This window comes from Zonotrichia albicollis, chromosome 20 (assembly GCF_047830755.1).
Source record: "Zonotrichia albicollis isolate bZonAlb1 chromosome 20, bZonAlb1.hap1, whole genome shotgun sequence".
Classification (NCBI taxonomy): Eukaryota; Metazoa; Chordata; class Aves; order Passeriformes; family Passerellidae; genus Zonotrichia; species Zonotrichia albicollis.
In genome coordinates, this window is record NC_133838.1 from 12,558,227 (window position 1) to 12,585,679 (window position 27,453).

The 27,453-nt window shown below is 54.2% G+C and overlaps 3 protein-coding genes across 4 annotated transcripts in view; all 3 read left to right on the forward strand.

The window, feature by feature from the left end:
• PHACTR4 (phosphatase and actin regulator 4) overlaps positions 1–27,453 on the forward strand; it is a 188,385-nt gene that overhangs the window by 102,764 nt on the left and 58,168 nt on the right. The window lies entirely within an intron of this gene.
• Positions 567–7,680, forward strand: LOC102060477 (digestive cysteine proteinase 1). Its single transcript, XM_074555668.1, has 11 exons — positions 567–988; positions 2,049–2,108; positions 2,357–2,449; positions 2,526–2,698; positions 3,397–3,640; positions 3,712–3,904; positions 3,994–4,187; positions 4,751–4,842; positions 4,926–5,087; positions 5,660–5,849; positions 6,180–7,680. Exons 1-11 carry the CDS (start codon positions 895–897, stop codon positions 6,365–6,367), a joined length of 1,683 nt encoding a protein of 560 aa, XP_074411769.1. The 5' UTR covers positions 567–894; the 3' UTR covers positions 6,368–7,680.
• On the forward strand, positions 11,534–25,919 carry FAM76A (family with sequence similarity 76 member A). Of its 2 annotated transcripts, XM_074555501.1 has the most exons (10): positions 11,534–11,642; positions 12,669–12,733; positions 13,534–13,588; positions 14,141–14,293; positions 15,168–15,325; positions 15,726–15,812; positions 16,619–16,750; positions 21,808–21,943; positions 22,400–22,501; positions 23,830–25,919. In XM_074555501.1, the coding sequence occupies exons 1-10, from the start codon at positions 11,562–11,564 to the stop codon at positions 23,914–23,916; spliced, it is 1,056 nt and encodes a 351-aa protein (XP_074411602.1). In that variant the 5' UTR covers positions 11,534–11,561; the 3' UTR covers positions 23,917–25,919. The 2 variants fall into 2 exon arrangements, with proteins under 2 accessions (XP_074411602.1, XP_074411603.1); XM_074555502.1 differs by lacking the exon at positions 16,619–16,750 and having other exon boundaries at positions 23,830–25,893.

The window sequence follows — 27,453 nt, forward strand, 5'->3', positions numbered from 1 at the left end:
GGACAGGAGCAAGGGACCCGTCTGGTGGCAGGACAGGCACAGAGCCACCCGTCCTGCTGGCACAGGCTCTCGGGGGCAGTGAGCAGCCCACCATGCCTAGGGAATGGCAGGTAGCTCTGGGTTGTGTTCCAGAAGCGTCCCACACGTCCCACCAAGATGGGGTGCAGATCCTATGTGGCTCAAGCCAGTTCTGTGTCCATGGATTGCCCCTAGACATCAAACCCCTCATTTGTCCTCATAAAGTTGCTGGTGGGATGACCCCAGGATTTGGCATCGGTCACACCAAGCCACAAACTTCAGTAAGCTCTGGGATTGGGGAAAACCATGCAGACCTCTGAGTGCCCCTGCACCTCCCCTGAGTCCCCCGCACCCTGTGTGATCCCCCTGCACCCTGTTTGAGCCCCTCCCCATCCTGTGTGATCCCCCTGCACCCTGTCAGAGCCTCCCCAGCCCTGCCTCAGCCCCCTGGAGCTGGCTTTGTCCCGGCTCTGCCACACTGTCCTCCCTCACTGCTGGAGCGGGATCCTTCCCATCTCTCCAGAGCCTTCCTCCTCCTCCTCCTCCTCCTCCTGCTCCTTGTCCTGTAGCTAGCCCTCAACTTGTCACCTCCTGACTCATCCTGAGAGGAAAGGAAGCCGGGCTTGGGGGTGCCCCACAGATCCATCCCTGCTCCCCCCCGAATGCGGCTCGGGGCGCTCTGGGGCTCATCCCGCACCCCCCGCGCCCGCGTTGCTCCATCCCCGTCCGCGGGGCGCTGCCGGGACACGCCGAGCCCGGGGTGCCCGTCCCCCGCAGGCACCACCCGGTGCCGGCTCCTTCCCTCCCCGGGGAGGGCCCGGCCGCCGCATTGGCTCCGCGGGTTTCGCTTAAAACCGCCGGGGAGCCGGGATCGGGATGGGAGCGCTCCGCTGGATCGGGGTCTCTGCCGGGGCTGGCATGGGGGCGCTCCGCTGGCTCCTGCTCTCGGCTCTCTGCATCGCCGTCCGGGGTGAGTGGGACCCCAGCCCGGCGCTGGGGAGGGAGGCGGGGGGACCCCACCAGATCCGCTCCCGCTGCGCTGCAGGACAGGCTGGAGTCTGGGGAAGTGGTTTTACTGCTCGTTGGTTGGGCCCCAAAATTTGCAGTTCCTCCAAGACACAGCTGAGACGGGAGGCAAAGAGGGCAGATGCCTTGAGGGTTTGGTGGGGCTGGGGGAGTGAAAATAAAACTATTTTAAGGCTTTAACCCAAGGGATTTAACCCAACCAGGCAAGACAGCCAGGTGTGAGGGGACAGGGGTGGCAGGGCGGCCGTGTCCCAGTGGGACCCCCCCTTTCTGGGTGCTGATAAAGCCCAGCAGGGCTGGGAGGCAGCTGCAGCCACTGCTGCCTGTGGGTGCCCCGGGATGGCGTGTGATGGGCACCATGGCACAGCCGGGGCTGCAGCCGGGGGTCTGTCCATCCCCGCCTCCCCAGGGCCGGGGGAAGGGCTGCTCCCGGCCCTCCCGGGCGGGGCAGGCGCTGTCTGGGTCCGGGCAGGTGCTGCCGCTCGCTCCCGGCGAGGAGGGAGGGAGATGCTGAGGGAGGGAAGGGCTCGTTCCCAGTACTTGTGTTGGCGTCGGGTTGCACAAGCCGGGAGCCCGGGGGGGTCACTGGAAGACGCCAGCAGGACCGGTAAGGTCCCTGGCACCCTTCAAACATGCCCTGTGTGGGGGGACAGCTTGGCTGGGTCCCACCGTGGAAATATTCCGGGCCAGGGCCACCAGTGTTGGGGGTGACACTGGGGCATCACCCCAAGAGTCACCCAGGAGCTGGGGTTCCCTGGGGGTGCAGTAGTGCGCAGTTTGCTGCAGTGGCACGGCAGGCTGTGACATGGCGCTGACCCTGGAGGGTGTCGGTGCCTCAGCATCCCATGGATGTGCCTTTGGATGAGCTCAGGAAGCTCTTTTGGCCGAGGAGGGAAGTCCCAGGCTGCAGGGAAGGGGGGCACTGTCCTGGCAGCCTCCCATCCCCATCTCAGTTGGGGGACACACACACAGAGCCCCCTCACCCTGCCCTCTCTGCCTTTCAGGACAGGAGTATGGGCTCTCCCGCCCACCCCCTCAGTTTGGCTCCATCTACCATGTCCGAGGTAAGGAGACCCCATTACCTCCCCATAAGGTGGGGACCCCCAGCCCTGGGGGGGAGCAGAGGATGCTTAGCACGGGTCAGACCTTGGGCTGTCCCAGTGCCAAACCGGGGCAGGCTCCCTCAGCTGGGTGCTCTTCCTGCCCCATCAGCCCTGGGGCACTGTCTTGGTCAGCTGTGGGGCTCAGGGAGGGATGCCAGGGTGCTGAGGCTTGGGCTGAGCTGTGTCCTGTGCCGGGGGCTCCTGTGCAGGGGTCATTAAGCTGCCCTACGCCGAGATCGAGGAGCCCTTTGAAGCCTGGTACAACCTGACAGGGAACAAGAGCCGGATCCAGTACTACGGAGGTAGGAGGTGGCACCCAGCTGCACCCACCCTGCACCAGCAGGACTCTGTGTCTCAGTTTCCCCTTGCCTGGCACAGGGCAGGTGATAACCTACCAGCTGGCAGCGGTGAAGCCCTATGGGATGAGGTACAAGATCACGCCAGAGACAACCGAGAAGGAGGTGAACACCAGGAAGTGCTTCCAGCTGCCCGGCTCCAAGGAGGACGTGGTCACTGCTCAGAGCGTCTTCCCCAGCATGAGGGGCTTTAAGGTGGGAATCCTCAGAGCCCAGACCTGCCCTGCCTCCCAAAGCATCTCCGGGCTGTGGGAGGAGGTGCTGGGAGAGCTCCTCTCTGTCCAAGGCCTGCAGGGTGCTGGGGCTGGCCGGGACCTGTCCCCGCAGCCCGGGGTGCAGGGAGGGTCACTTCCCCACCCGCATTGGGGCCGCACTCCTGGCTCCTTTCCCAGCCCCAGCAGCGGGGATGTGTTGGGACGTGTCACATCCCACACAAACGCTGGCATTTCGGCATGGTTTGGGCAAGCCTCTGCACGGCAGCTCAGCTCCTGCCGGCCCCAGCCTGCGTCAGGGCTGGGCACAGCACGTGAGCAGTGGGGACAGCAGCTTGTCGCTGAGCTGGACACATGTCTGCATGGCGAGAGCTTGGAAACACACAGGAAAAACCTGAAATCTCTTCAGGTTTTTGGCGAAATGGTGCAGCCAGACTCCCTGCTGTGGGTGCACAGATTGCTGTGCACAGTGGAGTGTCCCCAGGGCACCGCTGAGCCAGACGGGGGCGTCTGCCCTGTGTTGCACCCCATATCCTTCCCCCAATTTCCATCCCACGCATGGCTGTGTGCCAATAGCCATGGAGCCACTGCATCCAGCCAGAGAGCACTGGGCTGTGCAAAGGGGCTGGCTGGCGGGCTGGGGGAGGCTGGGGTCCCCTCCCTGAGGCTGTGTCCCCCCAGTTCCTGCGGGAAGAGTACTACGAGGGCCGGTACTGCGCTGTGTGGCAGAACGTCACCCGCTGGGCGCAGAAGAAGAACGTCTACACCCTGTGGGTGACCAACTCCAGCTGCGGGGTGGCCCCTGTGCACTATGAGATGCGGGGGTACAACAGCCTGCTGGGCTCCCACTACGACAAGTATGAAATTGCTTACGCCGACTTCGACAACAGCTACCCGCCCTCCGTCTTTGACCTCCCCGTAAATGGTGAGCCAGGGAGGGGCTCCCCGTCCCGTCTGTGGGGCTTGGGCTGACAGGGCCCTCTTCTTGGTCCCCAGAGACCAAGTGTGGGGTGCTGCCGGGTTCGGTTGCGGAGCACCGCGTGCTGGCAAACCCCATGGAGGACCTGGTGGGCCAGCACCAGCCTTGGGCTCACCGCGTTTTCCACGAGTACCGGCGGCGGCTGGGGCGGCGCTACGGCTCCGCGAGGGAGCTGGAGCACCGGCAGAGCATCTTCGTGCACAACATGAGGTACCGCTGGGGGATAGGGACCCTCTGGGGGTGCTGTCACTCTGAGGGGCGGCAGCAGGCCCAGCTGGCGCTGTCCCCACCGTGTGCAGGTTTGTGCACTCGCGGAACCGCGCCGCGCTCTCCTACTCGCTGTCCCTGAACCACCTGGCCGACCGCACGCCGCAGGAGCTGGCAGCGCTGCGGGGCCGCCGCCGCAGCGGGACCCCCAACCGCGGGCTGCCCTTCCCCACCGAGCTCTACGCCGGCATCATCCTCCCCGAGAGCCTGGACTGGCGCATGTACGGTACGCGTGGGTCAGGGGACACTGGGGCCACGGAGCCCCCTGCTCCCCACCACTGCACTGAGAGCCTGTGGGACTGGGCTGTCCCTTGGGGTGCACCCTGTGAGGCTGGTGAGGCACTGGAACAGGCTGTGCAGAGAAACCAGGGCTGTCCAAGGCCAGGATGTCCAAGGCCAACCTGGGACAGTGGAAGGTGTCTGTGCCCATAGCAGGGGTGGAACCAGATGCTGTTTGAGGTCCCTTCCAACTGAAACCATTCTGTGTTTCTATGACTAAAGGCAGCTGGGTCAGCACTTGGCCCTGAATTCACTCTGGTGCCCTAGGGACAGGTGTGACATCTGAAGCAACATCTGGCTTCACCCATGTCCCCTTCAGCTGGGAGTGACACCCCCAGAGCTTGTCCCTAGCCAAGGGTGGGGGTCCCAGGTTTGCTAGTGCATTTCCTCCCTTCTCAGTTAGCACTGAGATCTGGCTGTGCTGCCTCTGCACCTCAGCTCCTGCCTCAGTTTCCCTTCCACCTGCCTCCATCCCTCAGTGCCAACTCAGTTTTTCCTGCCGTGCCCCAGGTGCTGTCACGCCTGTGAAGGATCAGGCTGTCTGCGGGTCGTGCTGGAGCTTTGCCACAACGGGAGCCATGGAAGGAGCCCTCTTCCTCAAGGTGGGAGCAGGGCTGAGCCCCACGGTGTGGATGGGAGCCTGCAGGGGGCCTGTCCCCATCCCTGGGCTGTGTCCCCCCCACAGACCGGCGTGCTGACCCCCCTGTCCCAGCAAGTCCTCATTGACTGCTCCTGGGGCTTTGGGAACTTCGCCTGTGACGGGGGCGAGGAGTGGCGAGCCTACGAGTGGATCAAGAAGCACGGGGGCATTGCCAGCACCGAGTCCTACGGTACCTACAAGGGCCAGGTGAGGAGGCCCTTGTCCCTGGTGGCCTTCCCAGCATCTTGGGGCTTTTAAGCCGTGGTGGACCCACCTGGATGTGAGTCAGAGCACTAACAGGCTCTTGAGATGAGGATGTCACCTCGTCCCCAAGGCACCAGGCTTCTGTGGTTCACAGTACTGTCAAAGCCAAGCCTCAGGGCTCATCCAGGCTGTTTTGTCACCGTGTTCCTCAGTTTCTCTTCTTGCAAAACAGGGACAAGGCTCCTCCACCTGTGCGTGGTGCCATGAGTCACTCCATGCCCCGGGGTACCAGGGACGGAGCAGAGCTGCCTGGGGATGGGGATGTGGCAGCAAGATGCAGGCAACAGCCCTCTGGGGCTTTGGGTGCAGAGCCAGCTCCCCACCTTGTGTCCTTGAGCAACTGGGAAAACAGCCCCAGCAGCCTGGGCTTGGGAGGACAGCGGGGTCAGAGCCAGGGTGCTCTCGCAGCCCAAATTCCAGATCACTGCCTGCATCCGCAGGGTCAGGCCGGGGGCAGGGTCCCAGCGAGGGGTCCTGAGGGTCCTGGTGACACCGTGTGTCCCCCGGCTGTGCAGAAAGGCCTGTGCCACTACAACCAGTCTGAGATGCTGGCCAAGATCACGGGCTACGTCAACGTCACCTCGGGAAACATCACAGCAGTCAAAGCTGCCATCTACAAGCACGGCCCCGTGGCCGTCAGCATCGACGCCTCGCACAAGAGCTTCTCCTTCTACTCCAACGGCATCTACTACGAGCCCAAGTGCGGTGAGACAGGCAGCACTCGGGCATGGCAGGGCCTGGGTGCCCAGGGAGATGCCACAGCACCTGGGAACCCCTTTTGGTCAAAGGAGGGGTGGAGAGGATGAGCCCTGAGGTCCTCTGTAGTGCTGGGGGTAGCCCTGGGAGCAGGGAGGCTGTCTGGACTGGGATGTCCTCTGGACTGGGATTACTGGGCAGGGATCTTGTCCAGGCAGGGATGTCTCCAGAAAGGAATGGTCTCTGTAAAGGGAGTCTGTCTGGAGAAGGATGCTCTCCAGACAGACATCCCCAGACAGGGGGGCCCTTCAGTGACCCCTCCTGTGTCCTTCCCTGTAGACAACACTCCAGGATCTCTGGACCACGCCGTGCTGGCCGTGGGCTACGGGGTCCTGCAGGGAGAAACCTACTGGCTCATCAAGAACTCCTGGTCCACATACTGGGGCAACGACGGCTACATCCTCATGGCCATGAAGGACAACAACTGTGGGGTGGCCACTGAGGCCACCTACCCCATCCTGGCCTGAGCCACCCGGGCATGCTCAGCGCTCAGCCCTGCACCAGGCCCCTCTGTGGAACCATCAGGGAGCTGGGACACAGTGGGACAGCCCCATTCAGTGCTGGACGCAGGGCAGGACAGGGGCTCAGCACTAGGCTTGCCAATAAAGACACTGGAAAAATACCGGATGGCTTCTACAGGAGGGATTCAATTGCAGCTGTGCCCCTGTGCCCCAGGGACACAGACCCTGTCCCCAGCCTGGATTCCTCGGTCCTGTGGGAGCCTAGGGGCTCCTGGGCAGGGACAGTCCCACCTGGCAGAGCCAGCTGGCTCTCAGAGCCAGTCCCAGACACCCGGGGCCAGGGGAGCGGCTCTTCCCGCTCCGAGGTGGAGCACAAACAACCCCGGGGATTTCTGCTGAGATGAGGAATTCCTGGCGTGGGGGCAGGCTCCTCCACCCTGTGCCCCACTGCCCGAGTGCCTGCTGCAGCTGAGGGTGGGATCTTTGTCACCGGGGTTTGCCAGTGCCACCAGCCTGGCCCCTTCACTGCTGGGGCTGCTCCCTTTGCACCCTGGCCGTGGCTCAGCTGGGCTCCCATTCTGGGCTCCAGCCATCCTGGAGAGCTGGATCAGAGCACAGGGATACTGAAATAGGCTGGGAAGTTCTCCCTGCCTGATCCTGGTAGTCTCCCACCCTTTTTGTGGGGTGCACAGGGGGTTTTGGGGTGTGGAGGGATAGAATGTAAGAAAATAAAGATGGTGCAGAAGGCAATCTTGCCCCTGAGGAGTTGCAGCTGTACTAACTACCAAGGATTAGGAACAGGCCTGCCCTTGATAGGCCACAGCTGTGATTAGTAAGGAAGAGTGCTATAAAGGAGTGGGTTAGCTGGCCCAGAGAGCTGGAGTTCTTGGCTCTGCTGCGAAGAAGGAGTCAGTGCTGCATGGAGCTGCCCATGAGACATCACTGAGAAGGTATGAGAGCTTTTGAAATATGATGGCAATGTTGGGGTGCTCCAGAGCTGTCACACTCCTTCCATCTGTTCTTGCTCCAGAGCTTCACCCCAAAACCTCACAGCGATGGAGAAACCTCACCCCGAGCCAAGGGTCTGGTGCTGTTCTTGGGGTGTCCAGGCCACAGGTCAGCACAGTTCTGAAGGTTCAGTTTGGGGGTTCTGGTGCCATTCTGGTGATGCCCACCCTGGGCAAGGGGCTGGGTTGGCAGCTGCAGTGGGCAGCCCAGTGGGAGCTGCTGGCACTGCCAGGCTCTGCTCCCCAGTTCAAGAGCCCAGGCAGCAGCAGGCAGCTGGGAAGGGAACTTTGAAGAAGGGAAATGAAAGGAAACCATCCCTGACTTGTAGCTGCATCTGCACAGGCTCTACCTTCACCCAAATGGGGCTTTGATAGTTGAGAAGGGACATCCCCATGGCGGCACCCCAATTTTGTACAGCAAACCACAGGCTGCACTTCCCTCCAGGTGACACAGCTGCTCTCATCACTGTGGCAGGTCACCATATTCCCTTGTTTTCTTTCACTTGCTCACCTGCTTATTTGACAATTTGCTGATTGTTGAAGGGTCTTTAATCATTCCCAGCAGGGAGGCTGGCTGGAATTTGTGTCTGGGAGAGGAATGATCACTGCACAGGAATAATGTGGTTTATGCTGTGGGAGTCCAGGTCTCCAGGCCTTTGATTCTCTTGACTGCAGTCAATAAAACATGCTTTGACTTTCAGGGAACCGTGACTTTCAGGCTCCCCTTGGATAGGTGATGTCCTGAATTTGCTGCTGAGCACAGAGCTGCAAGTTTTGTATCCCCAGGAAGCATTTACTGAAATTCTGCATTCATGGCATTAGGCATATCACAGTCCTGAGCGTGGGTAGTTCAGATGGCTGGGAACTTAAAAAACTATCTATTTATTATGTTTGAAAAAGGAAAAAATAAGAAAGAGCATACCTGAAGGGAGGGTTGCTGTTTGCAGAGCCAGATGTAGGTTCTGGCTCCCAGCCCAGCTGAGCTGTGACCTCCAGACTTCCCTGGACACCCAAACCTCAGAGTGGCTCCAAGTTTTGCAGAGCACAGCAAAGCACAGGCACTCTGAACCCTGCTATTCATTGGAAGCAAAGCTCTGCATTTAAGGTTTTCTTTGGGAGAGGCACCTTGCAGGAACTCCCCAAATTTGATAAATTGGTGGGGAAATATCAGCTGAGGTTGGTGTTTAATGGAGTGAGCAGTGTTCAGAGTGGAAGCTGAGAGGATTTGGGACCCACCTTGAGAACGCCATCTCCTCCTTAGTCTGTGGGGTAGTTTGGGAGCTGCTGAGATGAGCTGTGCTGGGCTCCAGCCCTGGGATGGGGATGGCAGCTTGGGGGTGATCTCACCTCTGTGCTGGGCTCCAGCCCTGGCCAGGCAGGACATGGGGAGTGAGGCAAGACCGAGGTCACCACCACAAGCAGCTCCTGGGAGGAGCTCTGTTTCCAGTGAAACAGCTCCTCTGTGAGAGAGAGCATCCAGATCTGTGGGATCAATCTGTCCACACATGCAGAAACCCAGGGTGGGCTGAGTTTGCCAAGCTGAATTATTCTCCGAGGAAGGGCGGCTGGGATTTCATCTGGGTTTGGTTTCTTGCCCTGCCCTGGCTGTCCTGGATACAGCATTTCCCCCCGGAGGCAGCTGCAGACCTCTGTGCAGCAATGCCAGGTGGCCAGAAAATGTGCTCCAGCCCAAAATCTGGCTGCCTTTCCCTGCTGGATGAATTATCTGTGAAAACCTCTCACGGCTCACACAAAACAAGGTAATTATTCAGCAGGCGGGGGATACGCAGAGCCAGAGTATGAAATTATTATCTGTTAGTGATTTACAGAGAGCCACAGACGGTGTCAAGGAACAGCAGCTGAACCAAACTTGCTTTGGCAACCTCGTGGCTCCCAGAGGGGCTGATGGAGAGCTGGTGGACCCTCCCAGAGGGGCTCCTGGGGGTCTCTGTCTGCCCCTTCCCCTCCATAAAGGGGAAGGATGTGCTTTACATAAAACCCTGACATCTCAGGATGGCAAAGACCACAATCCAGGGGAGACTTTTGCTGTCTCACACAGTAACCAGAGATTTTTTGGGGAACAAACAGAAGATGTCCCTGTCCATGGCAGGGCATTAGAGAGAGATAATCTTTACAACTCCCTCCAGCCCAAACCATTCCACGGTGGAAGGGTGCATCTCATAGATCAGAGCAGTCTTCTAAACTCTGAGGGCTTGGAGCTGCCTCGCTGCCAGTGTGGCTCTGCTGGAAAATCACCGAGGCAGAGCCTTTCCAAGCGTTTCTTCTCACACTTCCTTCAGTAGCAGCTTTACAAACTCCCTTCCTCAGCCAAATGCTTCTCCCTTGGCACCCGTGGCTGCTCTGGCAGGTTTGTTGCTCACATTCCCAAACCATTCCTTCTCCTTCAGCCCCAGCTATTCACCACTCCGTACCCCCCTCCCTGATCTTTAGGTTTTAATTGACAGGATAAGGGGGAATGGATCCAAACTAAGAAAGGGGAAGGTTAGATTTTATTTTAGGAAGAAATTCTTTGCTGTGATGGTGTTGAGGCCCTGGCACAGGTGCCCAGAGCAGCTGTGGCTGCCCGACCCCTGCAGGTGTCCCAGGCCAGGTCGGGCAGGGCTGGGAGCGATGTGGGACAGTGGGAGGTGGCCCTGCCGCGGCAGGGGTGGCGCTGGGTGCTCTTTCAGGTCCCTTCCCACCCAAACCATTTCAGGAGCGCGTGATTCACTGCGCCAGAGCGCGGGCGGCGCTGCCCTCTCCAGGTGCGCTGTCAGAGCCCCGAACCCGAGCATCCCCAGCCCTCCTCCTCCTCCTCGTCCCGCAGAGCCGCCCCCGGAGCACCCCGAGCAGCGAGGCGGGATCGTTCCCGCACCCCAGCTCTGCCTCCCGCTTCCCACCGACGGACATTTCCCAATCACAGCCCGGCATCCAGCACAATGCAGCTCCTGTCGTGAAATTAAGGATTTCTCCTACACACAGCACATTTGCCCGGTGATTAAAACGAGTCCCCGAGGTAGCCAAGCACAGCAGAATTCCGGTTCATTATGCACACCCACGCAGCCAAGCTAAAAGCCCAAGACACTCCCCCAGCCCTTCTTGGGAAAGCCTGAGCAGCTCGGATTTCAGCTCCAGCGCTTGCACCAGCCAGGACCGGGAATGCTCTGTCATCTGGTGTAGGAAAAAGGTAAGAACAGGAGTTTCCCAAAGGCTTAAGGTATCCCTTAAGGTGTGAGAAAGAGAGAAGGGTGTAGGAGCACAGGAACATCCAGCAAATGGAGCAGACCACACAACTGCGAGCAGTTGCTGCCTTCTGCTCATTCCATCTTGGATTTAGAATGAACTTTTAACACCAAAATGCCTTAATTTCCCCCATTTCTCAAAGTACCTGTTCTGTGTCACCTTGTACAAAATGACAACTACTTGATGAAAAAAAGAACAGTTATTTCATATGTGCAGTGTATGATCTGTCCTTGCTGCAGCAGCTTGGGTCCAGCCTCACTCCCAGAATGGAAGGGAGCCAAATCTCCTCCCTGTTCCTGCCTGGAGCTCTCCCAGTCTGCGGTGTGAGCACGGGGAGCTGCGGTTTGCTCTGTCCTGCTGCCCACGAGGGCAGGTCCAGCTGTGGAATCAGCCAGGCTGTGCCTGTGCCTGCTTAGCCCAGCTCGGCTCAGCCCCACTCGACCCTGGCCTAGCCCAGCTCAGCTCAGCCTCTTTTCCCAGCCTTGGCCCACTTCAGCCCAGCCCGGCCTGTTCCCCGGTCCTGTGCACCCCAAGCTCTCTGTCCATCCCAAGCGCTCTTTCTCCATGTCCAGCCCTGTCCACCCTAGGCTCTCTGTCCATGTCCAGTCCCGTCTAAGTCCAACCCGGCCATGTCCGGCCCCGCCTCCCCGGCCCCGCCTCAGCCCCGCCCCTTACCCAATCCCCGCCCCCTTCTCCACTCGCGATCTCGCGCGACCTCCCCCGCGCGTCGCGTCACGCGGGACCGAGAGGCTGCGTCACGGCGCTCCCCGTGACGTTAACGCTTCCCCAGCGCGCCCCGCCCTGCAGCTGTGAGTGACGGCACGCTCACCAATGAGAAGCGGTCAAGGCGTGAATGATGCGGCGCGCGGCCAATGGGCGGCGGTCGGAGGCGGTGCCACGCGGGCCGGGCGGGAGGGCGGGCGGGCCGCGCCTGTCAGCGGGGCGGCGGGATGGCGGCGCTGTACGCCTGCACCAAGTGCCACCAGCGCTTCCCCTTCGAGGCGCTCAGCCAGGGCCAGCAGCTCTGCAAGGTCCAGGAGAGGGGCTGGGGGCGCGCTGCGAGGGGGCTTATCGGGGCTAATGTGGGAGGAGGCTGATGTGAGAGGAGTCCGAGGGGGGCTCTGAGGGAAGTGGGGGGCGATCTGTGAGGGGATTTGAGGGGGGTGGTCTGTGAGAGGCTTTGAGGGGTTCTGGAGCTTGTTTGTGAGGGAGAGCAGCAAGGGACTGTTTTTAAGGGGTCTGCAGGCTCTTAGAGGAACTGAGGATAACTGAGGGGCTGTTTGTGGGGAGATCCTGGGAGTATTTATGAAGAGTGGGGCCATGAGGTGTGTGTTTGGGGTCTGTGGGGTAGCAGTGGGAGAGTGTGTGTGAGGGCCGAGGAGCTTTGGGGAGGTTTTGAGGGGCTGGAGCATGGGGCTAAAGCCCTGGGGCTACTAGGGGCTTGTGTTGAAGGGCTCTTTAGGGGAGCTGGTTGTTAGGGGGGCCTGGGGGCACCGAAGGCAGTTTGGAGGTGCTGAAGGCAGAGTGGAAGTCATGGGGCTATTGTGAGGAACAGAGGGAAGGTGGGAGCTGTTCCTGAGCAAAGGCCTGAGGGGATCTGGGGATCTCTCTAGGAGGTTTGATGGTGTCCTGAAAGGAGTAAGGTGGGTTTTGGAGACAGCCTGACATGGTGGGGAAGAACAAGATCGGGTGAAATAGGGAACACGGAGCAGGAACTGGAGTAGCCTGGGACCACTGAGGCTGGGACAAGGCAGGTGAACGTGGGGGAATCTGGGGAAGCTGGGATGAGAGGAGAGCACAGCCAGATGTACAGAGAACTGGCGAATACCTGAGGCAGAGCTGTGTGTTCCTGCCCCATGACCCTGCTCTGTGGGTGTGAGGCACACCTGGCTCCCCTGTGACACACGGCATTCCCAGCACCCTTCCTCTTCTCTCAGCATGACTGTACAGGGAGGGAATGCTTGCAAGTGTGTGGATGTGGTGGGAGTGGAGGGCAGCAGGAGATCTGGGGCTTGGGGAGCAGCACTGCAGCTCATGAAACTCCTCTGTTGTTGCAGGAGTGCCGGATTGCTCATCCCATTGTTAAATGCACTTACTGCAGGACTGAATTCCAGCAGGAAAGGTAAATGCTTGCTGAGCTGGGGAGATCCAGGTTTCAGGTAGAATGATCACACCTCGGGAACTGTAATGCTCCACACCTTCAGTCACTGAGCCTTAACCTGTAGATTGTTGCTGTGGAGAACTTGGGAGACCTTTGGCCACCTCCAAAGATCTGCTGGGCGAGTTGCAGTGTCTGTAGTGCACTTGGATCACACCTTTTGCTTGGGTTTTTTTTTTCAGTCAGAGCTCAGATGCATTTTTCCATTAATTTTCCTCTTGCCTGATGTCTGGTATCCAACATTTATTTCCTGCTGTGTGTCCTCAAGCTGGGCTCATGTTTTTTTTGTGTTTTGACAAGTTGTGAAGCTGTCAGAGGGAGGGTTGGTAAATCCCAGGGCTGTGTGTGGCCGTTGTGTGAGGTGCTCCTTCCTGTGTTTGTTGGACAAATATACCTCTGCCCTCTCCTGCCATGACCTCCAGAGTAGAGCCTGCCCTGATGCTGAATCACTCATGCTGCCAATTAGTCAGTGATCAAATCCTGTGTTTGTATTGACAAAACCCGGGTGTCATCTGGAGATGCCTTAATTAAAAGACACCTCCTTTGTAATTTTTGGCCATTTATCCTCAGCCAGATGGGGATGGGAAAAGCATTTTGGTATCTGAGTCACTAGAGAGGTTGAATCCGGCCTCATCACCAGAGGCAGAGCTGAGGGGAGGCTGGGAGCCTAAGCAGGGATCCTGGAGTCTGAGCCAGGCACCCTAAACACAGAGGTTTCATTTCTGTTGGAATGTGTTGATAGAATGATCTGTCCTTCTTCACAGCAAAACCAACACGATATGCAAGAAGTGTGCTCAGAACGTGAAGCTCTATGGCACAGTAAGTGAGGGGCTCAGCCTCCCCAGCCTCTCTTCCTTTCATCTCTCTTGTCTTTGTCCTGCTGAAATCTCAGAGCAGTTTATGGACTGGCTCAGCTGCAAGAGCATGACTGATCAATAATATGGGTCAGTCAAATGGCTTTTACTTTTTTCTGTTCTTGTGGCACAGAAAAGAGCTTTGCATCGTTTGAGGCCAGGAAATTATCTGTTTGACACCCAGTAGAAACAAGACTGTGCTTACACAGACTGAGATTGCTGCAGGAAGCAGTGTTAAATCTTTATTTCCTGCTTGTCTGAAATCTGAAATAGAGATTTTGATTGGTTCTATTTTGTTGTTTTTTGTAAAGGTTTCACAGCACTTGATAAATGGTCTGAGTGCCATGGCTAAATACACTTAGCTGGAGGCCAGGGATCCAAATGAAGTTTGGTCTCCTGGATCAGCATTATACTCTGTAGAATAAGGAAATAAAAGTTTGAAATTATGGGGAGAATGGGAATGAGCAGTGTACTATTGTAGTTAGAAGGCTGTAGCAGTTGTTCTTATTTTTTAAAGCCAAAACCCTGCCAGTACTGCAACATCATAGCAGCTTTTATTGGAAACAAGTGCCAGCGTTGCACCAACTCAGAGAAGAAGTATGGCCCTCCTCACTCGTGTGAGCAGTGCAAGCAGCAGTGCGCCTTCGACCGGAAGGATGACAGGAAGAAGGTCAGTATTTGTGTTAAAGAAGACTAAAAAGGTAAAAGGGCTGATCACATTGATCCTCTCTCCATCTTCTTTACATCTTCTGCAGCATTTCTGACAGGACATGGGCAAAGGCTTCCCACTGCCAGATGGATTACTGGGAGGAAATTCCTCCCTGTGAGGGCGGGCAGGCCCTCACAGTGCCCAGAGCAGCTGTGGCTGCCCCTGGATCCCTGGCAGTGCCCAAGGCCAGGCTGGACAGGGCTGGGAGCAGCCTGGGACAGTGGGAGGTGTCCCTGCCATGGCAGGGAGGACTGGGTGGGGTTTAAGGTTGCTTTCAACCCAAACCTTGGTTATAAAGTGTTTTCTATAGTTGAGCTTTGCTCTGGTTTAGAGCTGTTTAATCTTTGAACCCCTGTGTGCCTCTGCCAGATCTTCTAAGAAAGATCTCTTGAATTTGGCCCAAGAGCTGGCAGAGGAGCAGAGACGTCTGAATAAAGTGTGAGGCTGTGAGGAGAGGGATGGAGAATGATATTTGTTCCATAGCCTGAGGAGCTACAAGTGTCATACCTCCACCAGGAAACCCCTTCATGGTTTCTGTACACCCTTTGCTCAAACACCCTGGGTGCTGTGTAGGAGGTGTGTCTTTTTTAGGCAAACTGTAAACATCTGTTGATCTGTTGTTTGGAGTGCTGCAGCCATAATCCGTGCCCTGCTGAGCCTCCTGGAGCAGACACTCTTGCTGGTTTGGTCTCCAGTGACTGCCTGTCCCTTCAGAGGATTCTTTTTGAGTCCCTGCTTGTTCATATGTAACCCTAAGCTTGAAAGTGCTTGTCTTTTCTGTATTTGCTTTGTGGGCAGAAAAAAGACCAAAGCTTCTTTCTGTCTCCCGTTCCAGGTGGATGGAAAGCTGCTGTGCTGGTTGTGCACACTGTCCTATAAACGAGTCCTGCAGAAGACCAAAGAGCAGTGCAAACACCTGAGCAGTTCTTCCCGAGGCAGCCTGCAGGAGAAGGAGCAGTTCAGTAGGCTCAGCAGTGGCAGCCACTATAACAGGTAACCTTAGGAGGGGTTTGGGCATGGTCTGAGCTCAGGACAGTCTGGCTAAGTCACGCTTTGCTTGTTTGCAAACCTCACTGTGCTGGTGCAGCCTTGTGCTTCTTAGTGATCCAACTTACTGAACTTGTACACTGTGAAAGCAAAGTTGCATTTGTAAAATTTAATGATTAAAATGCAGATTTTAAGCAGGAGTTCTTCACCTACATACTGCTCTGACTCATTGTTTTCTGTTTATTTTTAGTCTCCAGCTACTCTTCAAGGAATGATTTTTTTTATCGTTTTAGCAATGGGAAATACTGTTTTAATAGGATCAAAGTGGGTGGGAATGTTTATCTGCCTCTCTGTCTTAGACTGAAAGTCATTCAGGTTCTGACATATAATTGCCTCCTTTTTCTAGCCAGAAAACCTTATCCACGTCTTCCATTCAGAACGAAATCCCAAAGAAGAAGGCCAAGTTTGATGCCATATCTGCCAATGGTGACAGGTGAGCCTGTTACATGGGGAAGTTGTGGGCGGGTGATTTGTTTGCTGAGTTTATGTAAGGCAGAGTTGTGTGTGAATAACAGGAAGCCCTTATGCTAGAGCAGAGGCCTTGGGCTTTAAGACCTCGAGGGGTTGTCCTAGAACCTGGCAAGGCAATGCTACCTGGAACCTAGACATAGATTTGAAGAGGAAGAGAATACTGAGCACCTGTACCTGCTTGGATGGAGCAGGACCGAGGTGGTGTTGGCTGAGCTCCCCAACAGTCAGGAGAACTGCAGCTAAACTAACTTTATCATCTCTCCTGCAGCCACAGGGAGAGAGGGGCTGGTGAGGTCTGCAGGTTTTGTGCTTTGAGGTCTGTCAGACTGAACTGCAGGGAGAGCCTCAGAGGACAGGAGAAGATCCAGACCCACTTCCTATGTCCCCTCCTGCTTTTGGGGGAGAGACAAGCAATCAAACAGCTTTGCTTGAAAGGTTGTGGAGTCCCCATCCTGGCAGTGTTCCAGGCCAGGTTGGATGGGTCATGGAGCAGCTTGGTCTAGTGGAAGGTGTCCCTTCCCATGGCAAGGGGATGGAACAAGATGCTCTTTAGGATTCGTTCCAGCCCAAACCATTCCATGGTTCTCTGATTCTAGCAAAGCATCCACCCCATTCTGTTGTCACACTTGATGCTGGATCATGTTGATGCCGGCCACCTGTGCAGCAGAATGGGAGTCACTAGCAGAAACAGGAGATTGAGATGGATTTGTATTTTTATGGTCTTGTGCATGCATATTTTCATTCCTGCCTTTCCTCTCTGATTCTCAGCGTTCCTTCCTCTCCCGAGATGCTTTGCCCCCTTATCCAGAGGGCCCCGTCCACGTTGGCGCAGTGGGCTGCTTCCCAACAGACTCTCGGGGCCCACCATTGTCCTGTTGCTCAAGGCATTGACATCCTGAAGTGAGATCACCTATTGTTTTCTCCCCTCCCTCCCTGGGAACTGCCTCCTACACGGGAACTGTCCCTCTCAACAGATCTCTTTCTGAACAGCAGGGATTTGGGAGCATGGATCAGAGCACAGTTGGTGCCAAAGGGTTTGTTAAAGACACTGGTAATTAATTAATCACTACCTGCCTTCAGTGTCTCTGAGATCATAGATCTCTCCTATAGGTACTGTTGACACTTTGTCACTGTAAAATGCTCCCGTGAGAAATGCCCTTCCTGGAAGTGTTCATGGCCAGATTGGATGGGGCTTAGGGCAGCCTCATCTAGTGGAAGGTGACACTGCCCGTGGCAGGGGGCAGAATGAGATGAGCTTTAAGGTCCCTTTGACCCAAACCATTCTGGGATTCTATGATTCTGTGAAATAGAACTTTAATAATTTTATAGGGCAGTGGCACCCACGGAAAGGTGTGAAATACCTTTTATCATCTGAACAGCATTTTCAGTTAAAAGCTGGAAAAATTTAAGGACTAATTGTGACTTAGGAGCCGTGGCTGAGTGTGGAGGGGTTAGAATTCCATTGCCTTCAGTGCTGGTGGAGCCTGAGGAGAGAATGGAAACAGGACCCTGGTAGAACTGGTGCAGCCTGTCAGAGAGCCGCTGCTCTGGGCTGTAGCACAGCATCAGCTGTTTCTATCTCCTCAATAGATCCTGGGCTGAGATCTCACAACTCATTGTAACAGCCCTGCTGGCTTGAAAATACCCAAAAAGCAAAATGACCTGTGCTCTGGGTTGGTCAGCCGTGTGTTTGGAAAGCAGGAGCATATATTGAAGGAATCGAGGGCCTTCCTTTTGCTCTCATGTCAGATATTGTCAGTCTGGCTCCTGCCAAGGCTGTAGGCCTTGCCACAGGCTTTTTTTGATGAGTTCCAGTAACAAACCAAGTGTAAATTTAGCAACTGAAGAGCTTCAGCGACATGCAGGAGAAAATGCAAGCTGCAGCTGCCTTAAATAGACAAATGGCTGCACATCCTGAGAGGAGTAATAATGGGGGTTTCTTAATGGGGGTTTGGAGTGGCTGAGGGTTCGTTTATGAGAGTGAGCCCCCAAATCCCTCCCCTTTATACAACTACCAGATTGTCCCTCCCAGAGTCACACTGGTGTGTGGGGCACAGCCTGAGCAGGGAGTTAAGGTCTGCTGCAGCACAAGGGTGTTTGCAGCAGCAGAGTCTGGAGTAAACTCCAGCACCTCCTCCCTGCTGAGATCAGCCCCAATATCCTGTACCCCAGCTCCAGCCAAACCTATGGTGTAGCCCTCAACTGGGCAAAAGTTGGGCATGTTTGAGCTCAGTTGACTTTGGCAACACCTTCAGTCAGGGTCCAGTTTCTTTGAAATTACTGCTTCTTTTTGGATATGGTAGAAATTCCTTTACTGTGTCGTACTGAATTCCCTCTGTTTACATATTTCAGCATGATTGTTGCTCACAATAGCTATGATATGTGGACAGGGTGATTTCCAGCAGTCATTTAAAGGGTATTGAATGGTTTGTTCTGGGTGAGTTCTGGGAGGAGCAAACAGCTCTGTTGCTGCTGCACTGGGAGTAGTTTTCTCTCCCAGTGACTCGCAGCACATCTTGCAGAGACTTGGTCTCACTAATCCTTCTGTGCTGCTGGTGCCCAGCACACCAGCTTCACCTCCAGCCCCTGCAGCTCTGCTGGTCCTAACTGGGGCAGTCTTGGTGTCCCCATCATCTGTGCTAATGCTGGCAAAGTGCTTTTATGCTGCAGACTCTGCAGATGAGCACACTGCAGTCCCTTCTCCTGTCACTGCAGACAAGCTGCTAAATCGTGCTTGTAACACCAGGCAGTGACAGCACTGCTGGCAGGGGGAGGACAGCAGTGCCTCAGGATGCTCAGCAGTGAAGTTCATTTGTAAAAGATTCTTATTTGCATAGGAAAGTCCTGGCATAGTTTAAAGCTCTGTGACTTGGGCTGAACTGCACTGAGCGGAGGATGTTTTTTCATAGAATCCCAGAATGGTTTGGGTTGGAAGGGACCTTAAAGCTCATCTCATTCTGCCCCTTGCCATGGGCAGGGACATCTTCCACCGTCCCAGGTTGCTCCAAGGCCCCTCCAACCTGACCTTAGACCCTTGCAGGGATCCAGGGGCAGCCACAGCTGCTCTGGGTAAACTTTGCCCGGGCTTCACCACCCTCACCCTTCCCAAGGAATCTGTCCCTCCCTTCTGGCAGCAGAAACCCATTCCCCCTTGTTCTGGCACTTCAGGCCCTTGTCCCCAGTTCCTCTCCAGCTCTCCTGGATCCCCTTTAGGCTTTGGAGTGGGCTCTAAGATTTCCCCAAATCCTTCTCTTCTCCAGGCTGAGCACTTTCAGCTCTCCCAGCTCTTGGAACATCTCCATGGCCTCCTCTGGGCTTGTTCCAGCAATTCCACATCCTTTTGATGTTGGGGGCTCAGAGCTGGAGGCAGCTATGCAGGTGCTTTTTGTCTAAGGTGAAATGTGGATGCTGGTTTACTGCCTGGTCTCTGCCTCTTCATGCCAGCCTGACTTGAATAGCAAAATCTTTAATCTTGGCATTTGCCTTGCCTAATTTCTGCCATTTAACAGGTGTGGAGTTTAAAGCAATCGATTTGGTTTCTGTTCCAATCAATAGAGAGAGGCAGGTGCCTTGGGAACAGCTCCATTTTTGTCTTCTGTCTCTGCTGAAAACAACAGGAGCTCATAATTTCCCTTCAATTAGTGGTGTGCCTTTTAGGCTGTTCAGACATGGAGAGCTCATGTCCCCCTGACCTATCCCAAGGGGCTGGATCTTGAGTTTATTTGTAGAGGAAATGGCTTTTTTTTTGGTTGGTTGTTTTAATTCTTGATCTGTTTGTTAAAGGAAAAGACTAACTTGTGTATGGCAGTTTTCCTTCAAATTTTGGAGTCTCAGGCTGCTTCTGTAACATGGGGTTTAAGACCGAGGAACCTTTCATTACTATCTTGCCAGTCTTTAAAAAAATTCCAAGGAAGAGGAAAAAAAGTCTGCTTCTTTATTTAGCACCTTAACACATTTGAAGGGGCATTTTTCAGCAGCTGGACAGGAAAATACCAGTCTGGTATTTTATACCTGTCCAGGAGGAGGTCTCAAGCTGGCTCAAGTTCCCCTCTGGTGGATGCAGAAGCCTCAGGGATGGTGCTCTGTGCAGGCTGGTGGCCCTCCTGTCCCTTCCTTCTCCCCAGTGGGTGGCAGGGCTGGCTCTGGCCTTCCTGGCTTTGCTGGCCAGCAGCAGTTGCTGGGCAGGGAATTTTTCATGCTGGAGCTGATCAGGGAATTGTGGGCATCCCCTGGCACTCTTTATCACCCCAGGGCATGGCAGGAGGGAAGCATGCCTGGGCAAAGGAATGGTGTGTCTAGGGATTGTTTTCAGCCAGAGGGAATTCGTGAGGAAGCCTCTTTTCTCTGTGCTGTTGGTTACTGTTGTTGTTATTTTTTAAAATTTATTTCTCTCCTCCCCAGCATATTTGCAGTGAGTGGGAAATTAAAGCTGCTGTTAATAATGTGCTTGCACATAGAAAGGTGCTGGAGCAGACAGCATCATCTTGCACAGCCTCCACTTGGGAAAACTATTGGGAAAGCTTTAAAATGGGAGTTGTTCTGTGCTAGTGTGTGGGTATGAACCTCTCTATCTAGCCCAGAGCTGGATCCAGTGTGCCCAGAGAGCTGCCACATCTTAGTGTGGACTCTGCTGTCAGCATGTTTTAGCCATGCAGGGCTCCTCTGCTCCGGGCTGTCTCCTGCAGACCCTCAGTTCTGAGTTTTCCTCTGCCAGGTTTTCTCTCCCAGTGCCTCAGGGCCATCCTCTGGCTCCCAGATCTGGGAAGCTGCCTCTGCTTTGTTTCCCTCTGCAGATCCCCAGCACAGTGGGGAGCGAGCTTTTTCCCCTGCCACATCCTTACTAACGAGTCCTGTCACAGCAGACTGTAGTGCTTTTAATTAGAAAATGGATCATTTCCAGGTGCTGGTGGAGACCCTGTGTGAAGTGAGCAGCAAGTACTCTCTGCCTTAGGGTACAGGTTGGGGACTGGAAGCTCAGAGGTAGAAACATCCTGGAGAGAGGCAGAATTTTGGGTTGAGACCATGCTTGTCCCACTCTGCTGCAGCTCCCAGCTTTAAAGCTGAGTGTTGACCTACTCTGGAGGCTTTTAAAAAAAAGTCAGGCTTTGGGTGACCCTGATGATTTATTTCTATTTATCTGATAACAGCCAGACTTGAAGTAATCTTCTAGGTGGAGCTTTGTTGTCTTATTACTGTTCAATTTTTATATAGCAGTTTCAGATGCAAGTGGCTGGGAGTGTGCTGCCCACTTAGCCCGAGGAGGTAAAAATCAGCTTTAGGGATGGAACGGAAGGCAGGGAAAAATCAGGTGGGCTCCCTGGGTCTTGTGGCTGCAGCTTGTTGTATCTTATGGTCTGCATATTCCCATAGCACAGGACTGCATGTGCCTGCCTGGGTCACTGGTGTCTCCTAGGGAGGTTTGTGATTTACCAGTGCAGCAGTGACTCATGCACAGATAGCTCTGCTGATGGTTGCTCAGATTTAGAGTACCTGGTGGTGTACAGGTGATGTGCTCAGCTAGTTCTCTGTCTTCCTGGAGAGTTTTTCCTACTCTGGAATAATGAAGCTTCTCCCTCTATTGCTTTATCATGGCAGAATCATATTACAAGGTCCAGTATGTTTTTTACCCCTTTTCCTTGCTCAGAAAAATTTAGCTGTTTCCTTTTGCTCTGTTTGTTGAACTTGGAGGTTGCTTCTCTTTCATGTCCCCTCCTTGTCAGAATATTTGTTTACATTCAGTGGGGAGTTCTGCAGTGCATCCAAGGACTGATTGTGAGCAAAGAGAAGCATAAATTTTAATTATCTCTCTGATTGCTGTCTTCAGCTCTCTGGTTTCAAAAAGGATCATGAATGATCATGAAATGATTCCCACTCTCCTTTGAGCGCATCCGTGGGAGTTTCCCTGCCTGGTGAAGAGGAGAGTTTTGTTGAGGGCCTCTCCCTGTTCTTTGCTGCAGTTTTTCTCCGGACCTCGCCCTGGACTCCCCTGGCACCGACCACTTTGTCATCATTGCCCAGCTGAAGGAGGAAGTGGCTACTTTAAAAAAGATGCTTCACCAGAAGGATCAGATGATTTTGGAGAAGGAGAAGAAGGTACAGTCCTTGGCTTGCTTCCCCCCCAGCAGGCTGACATGTTCTCACAGATCACACTCTGACACAGCCTGGCTTTTTGTCTTGGCGTTAACATGTCTGGCTGTTTCCAGGCTGCCTCCTTTCCAAAGCCAAAGAGGCCCTCTGGACCCACCCAGGGGATCTCATTTCATAAAGGGTCATTTCCTGACCACTTTCTTGGCGACCTCTGTGTGTGGGCAAGACTGGGAATAAACATGCTGCTGCTTGGAGAAATGCAGTGCTGGCCCTTGCAGTTGCTCTGTGCTCTCAGTGACACAGTTCTGATCTCGTTGCAGTCCCTCAGCACTGCCAGCATGTCTGTGACCTCAGCCAGTCTCACACACCTTCTGTAGAGACACTTTCCACGGAAGGGGGATCTGTGGGGAGGGCAGTTGTTGCCTCTTCCAGCTCACTTGCTCCTTCCTGGTTTCTACACAGATCACGGAGCTGAAAGCTGACCTGCAGTACCAGGAATCACAGATGAGGGCAAAGATGAACCAAATGGAGAAGACACACAAGGAGGTCATGGAGCAGTTACAGGTGACAGCATTGTCAGTTTAACTGCTGAGCTGTGTTGTATCCAGGAGTGACTGAGGACATTCCTGAGCTGTGTCCAGGAGGGACTGAGGACACTCCTGATCAGGACACCCTGTGAGCTACTGCACACAGAGCTCTGCTAATGTTTCTCAACCGTGTCCTACAGCCTCTGTGCTGCCAGGCAAGCCCCTCCTCAGCTCTGCATTGCATCCCAACCACCATTTTACACCTACCTTGCTGCTCTCTACTCAGGCTCACACTTATTGTGTTTAAAGTGCTATGTTGTGTCCCTTATGGACTAGACAGGAACCATCGGACTCATTTTACTTATTGCCAAAATCAGGTTTGAACCTTTTTCTCCAGTCTGCAGAACCTTTGTCAGCTCCCTGAGCCTCTAAATCACCTCCCTGTGATTTGTGTGAGCAGTAACCAGAGAGAACAAAGGAACAATTGGCAGTTCTTTTCACCCTGTATCTCTAGTCCAAATAAAAAAGTCCCTGAGCTGATGGAAGCAGGGAGAGCAAGATTCTTGTCATGGCTGTGGAAACACAGCAGACTATCAGTATGAATAGCTTGAGCCACCGAAGGGATCAGGTCAAAGGGGAAGAAATCAGACACAGAAATGAACTTTGCGCCGTTTAATTACTTTGGGTATACAAAGATCTAAAGCCCCAGCAATGAGAGCTGGGAGGGGATGAGACAAAAGGCTTCTGTTGCCCCTGAGGAAACAGCCCCTCCTCCATCCACACCCACTCTGGGGAAGTATCCCAGTGGAAGGCAGGCTGGAGGCCTCCAGCTGCTGTCAGAGTGCTGGTGCCTGCCAGAATCCCTTCACAGGGCACGTGGAATGCTGGGATGTGGTGTGGAGAGGGCTGGGTGTGCTGTTTCTGAAGGTAAAGGAGCATCAGATCCAGGAGCAGGTGTGCCCCAGCCACTTCCCTCTCTTGGGGCTTTCCATGTCTGTGCTCAGCTCAGGCTGGGACTGCCCTGAACTCTCTGGTGTCCAGATGCTTTATTTCTGCTGCTATTGGTTGAGTCTCTGGAAATCTTTTTCAATGGCTGCAAAATCAAAGTTCAGTTCCTCTCAGTGTATTGTAGGTACTTTGAACTGTTCATATGATTAATTTTTGAACGGTCTTGTGGGTTCTATCATTTTGTAGTTGTCTTTTCCTGTGGGGCTGGGATGGGAGAGCCCTCTCTAGGAGGTCAGAGGTGAGCTCAACGTCTGTGCCCCCTTTCCAGCTGTGTGCAGGATGTCAGCAGCTTCTGCACAGGGATCCCAAGAGCTAATGATGATCCATGCCACTAAATACCCATTTCCCCATTTCTAGGCCAAGAACAGAGAACTCCTGAAGCAAGCAGCTGCCCTGTCAAAAGGCAAAAAGCCTGAGAAGTCAGGAGCAATAACCTCCCCTTAAAGCCAAGCCCCCAGCCTGGGAGCTTTCCCCTGCACTAGCCGAGAAGTGTGGGAGGCCTGCAGGATGGCTGGAAGCCCAAACCTCTGTCTTGTGGACTCCATGGGATTCCTGGTGCGTGTTACCTTCTGACAGCATGCTTGAGTGTGGCCAGTTTCAGTCCATGGGGAGAGGTCCCAGCTTTCCTAAATCCCCCCTGAAGTACTGTTTTCTGGAAGAAATCTTTTCCTAACCAGTTGCTACCACTGCCAGCCCTTTCCATGAGCAAACAGGAACCTGCTGCATTAGTGGCTCCTTGCTGGTTCCCAGCCTGCTGCTGTGAGGGAACTGCCATGGCCAGTTGTTCTGCAGATAAAATGGGAGCTGCGTGTGGTGGGAGCTGCATTTTTTTTCCCTTGAACTGTTCCTTCTTCAAAAGAGAGCTGAGAACTCACCAGCCCAACAGGTATTCCTGGAAGGTTGTGCCACTGCTGACAACAGTTGATCCAGCTTTTTGAAGATGCTTCCAAAATGGGGGCCATGTATTTATCTTGGAAGATTTTTGTGTTTTGTTTTGGTTTTCTTCTTATTTTCTCTGTCAACTTGGCAAACCAAACTGCCTGGTTTTGTGTTTCCTTGTTTTTCTGATCAGAGCTTTTGGGTTGGGAGCCAAAGTGGAATTATACAGCCCCCAACCCACCCAGAATTCCCCCACCCCCCCCAGTGCCCTGGTTATGTGGTGACCTCTGGGATTTTGATGATTTCTGCAGCTTGGTGCGATCAAGTGTCTCTTACTCCATTTCTTTACACAGAGAGTTCAAGGCTCGGATATTCCCTCTCTTCCTCCTTTCCCTGCCCCTTCCAGATGCAGGGGCCAGGTTGGCTCCAGGAAAGCACTTACTCAGGCAGCAACCCAAGCCAGGGAGTGTTTTTTGGGGCACTCCAGGGATTTTTCTCACTGCTGATTCCAAACCAGCAGGATCAAAGGGCTATGAGAGTTCCCTGTACCAGGGATGTGCTGCCCCAAAACAGCACAGCTGCCACTGACCCTTACAGCCAGACCAGCTGGGCTGGGTCCCCCCAGGCACCTCTTTTGGGGTGATGGTGGTGGATAAACAGCACTTGGAGGGGGAGCACCACACAACCCCGGGCTGGCAGGAGCTCCTCGACATCCCGAGCGCCAGTCAGGGAGTGGAGAAAGATCTCAGGGCTTGGAGACCCCCGGCAGGGGCTGGAGGTAGGTAAGAGAACTCACGCTTTTGCTGCAGGGCGGCCGCTCCGTCAGGGCTTTGATGAAGCTTTTAACTACAGCTTGTGATTACTTTTTTCATCCTTTTGTTTCTTATTTGTTACTAAAGTTGATTTTACTCAAAGGCACTTTTTCGGGATGATGTTGGCTTCTGGCATGGAAGGAGCACATTTCATCGGACACTGCCATGGATTTGTTTTTGGTTTTTATAAGAGACTTTTAATGTGAAAACAAGCAAAACCAGAAATTGTTACACTTTGCCTGAGTGTGGCAAAACTCACCCAGTTTTATACTTTTAGAAAATGAAGTGCATTGGTGGGAGTTTTTTTAACTGTGGGCTTTGCTTTTTATCTTCCCTCAACATAAAGAAATAAAAAGAGGGAGAAAGGCCCTGTAAATACTGTTCAGTAGGGTTTTTAATCGTGATAAATTGCTCCTGCCGTTGCATAGCTGATTTGTAGCACCAACATCGTTTCTTTGTATGTTTGTAATGATGAGATTTTCAAGGGATGCTTTGATTTGTACAAATGATACCTGTAAAAGTGGTTTAAAAAAATCCTCATCTGTGACTGATACTTTGTTTGCTTTGAAAAGGGAAAAAACCAAAACAACCAAAATACCTTGCCCTGCCTGGAGCTGATTTATCTCCTGCTCTAAGGTTGGGAGTTTGGGGAATGAGACAATATTTTCCCATTGTTTGCTTTGCTCCTACTTTTTTTTCTATCTTTAAATCCTCCCATCAAGCCTGTTGCTAGGATCCTGGTTACTTGGTTACATCCAGCTTCCCTGGGCCCATCAGGCTGTATCTGACGAGATGTATTCCTGATCTTGGCGAGGGGATACAACTGGCACAGACAGAGGGACCTGCTTCTTTGGCATGGAGGCTTTCCCTTTTCCCATGAGATTTCCATGAAGAAAATTTGGCTGCCTCTCATCTTTTTCCAAGGAAATCTCCAGAGGTCTGGGAATCTAAAGGGGTTTTAGCTTTGACTGTTTTCCTTATTCATATCCAGTCTCCTGGCGCACATGGAGCATGCTGATCTTTGAGCAGAGCATGTAAGGAAAGGAGACGCTGAAACAATCTTCCACGTCTACCTGCCCCAGGTGTTCCCTCAGTGTCCCTGTATGGTCTCTGCTGCTTCCCTTCCTTCTCAGAATCTGGGCTGCCCAAAGCCACCAGCTGCTGAAAAAAGCAGGAGTTGTCCCCAGCCAACTCCTTCCAAGGTAACACACCTTGAGCAATCGGCCTTCCCTTGCTGTTCAGCTTTCCTGGAGCACCAGACTTTTCCAGTCAGCAGGATGGTAACCAGAGCACTGTCAGCCCCAAAATAACTACCCACCCTTGTTTGTTTTTATGTCCCTGGAGAGATTTAAAAGCCATGCAGATGTGGCACTTGGGGACATGGGTTAGTGGTGGCCTTGGCCATCCTGGGGTAATAGTTAAACTCTGTGGTCTTAGAGAGCTTTCTGAACAGAACAATTCCATGATTCTGTGGGGTGCTGAAGCTGTTTTGCACTGGCCAGCATGGCCTGCTCCTCGCTCCCAGCCTGGGAGGCTGCTGTGGCAGGAGGGAGATGCTGCTGACAGCCCGAGCCAGCAGGAGCCACCTGGGAAAAGTGCTGCAGGTAACCTCGTGCTTGCCAGGTGGGCTGACCAGGGGTGAGGGACAGATGGGGATCCCGTGCTGCCCCAAAACCTAGAGTTCTATGCCCGCCCAGCGGTGCTTGGCCCCTCCTAGCCCTGCTCAACATGCAGGACTTGTCTGTGGGACAAATGTCCTCCTGGCACAGCCCTTCGTATCTTCTGATGGGATATTTTTATATTAAATATTTGGCAGCATCTCCAGCCCATCTCTCCAGCTGGATCATCGCCTGATGCACACCCACAGCCCTGTCCCTCTAATATCCAGAGCTTTTTGGGGAGCAGAAAGGGGAGAAGAGAGGCAGCCTCCCCCTCTCTGCGACCCCTATTTTGCTTGCTCCGTGTTGCCCAGAGCAAACACAGAGCTCGTGGCCTCAGGTGGAACTGCAGAGTCATCATGGAATGGTTTGGGTTAGAAGAGGCCTTGAAGCTCATCTTGTTCCACCCCCGCCATGGGCAGGGACAGCTCCCACTGTCCCAGGTTGCTCCAAGCCCTGTCCGCAGCTTCTTTGCGCAGCCCCAGGGTCTTTGCGCAGACCTCTGCTTGTGCCCCTGTCCTGCAGCTCTGTGGGGTGTGACAGTGCTGCAGGAGCAGGTGACAGAGCTGGGCTGGGGTGGCAGAGGCTAAACCAGCACCTCTGACCCTGGTCAGTGAGGGGCCACGTTCCCT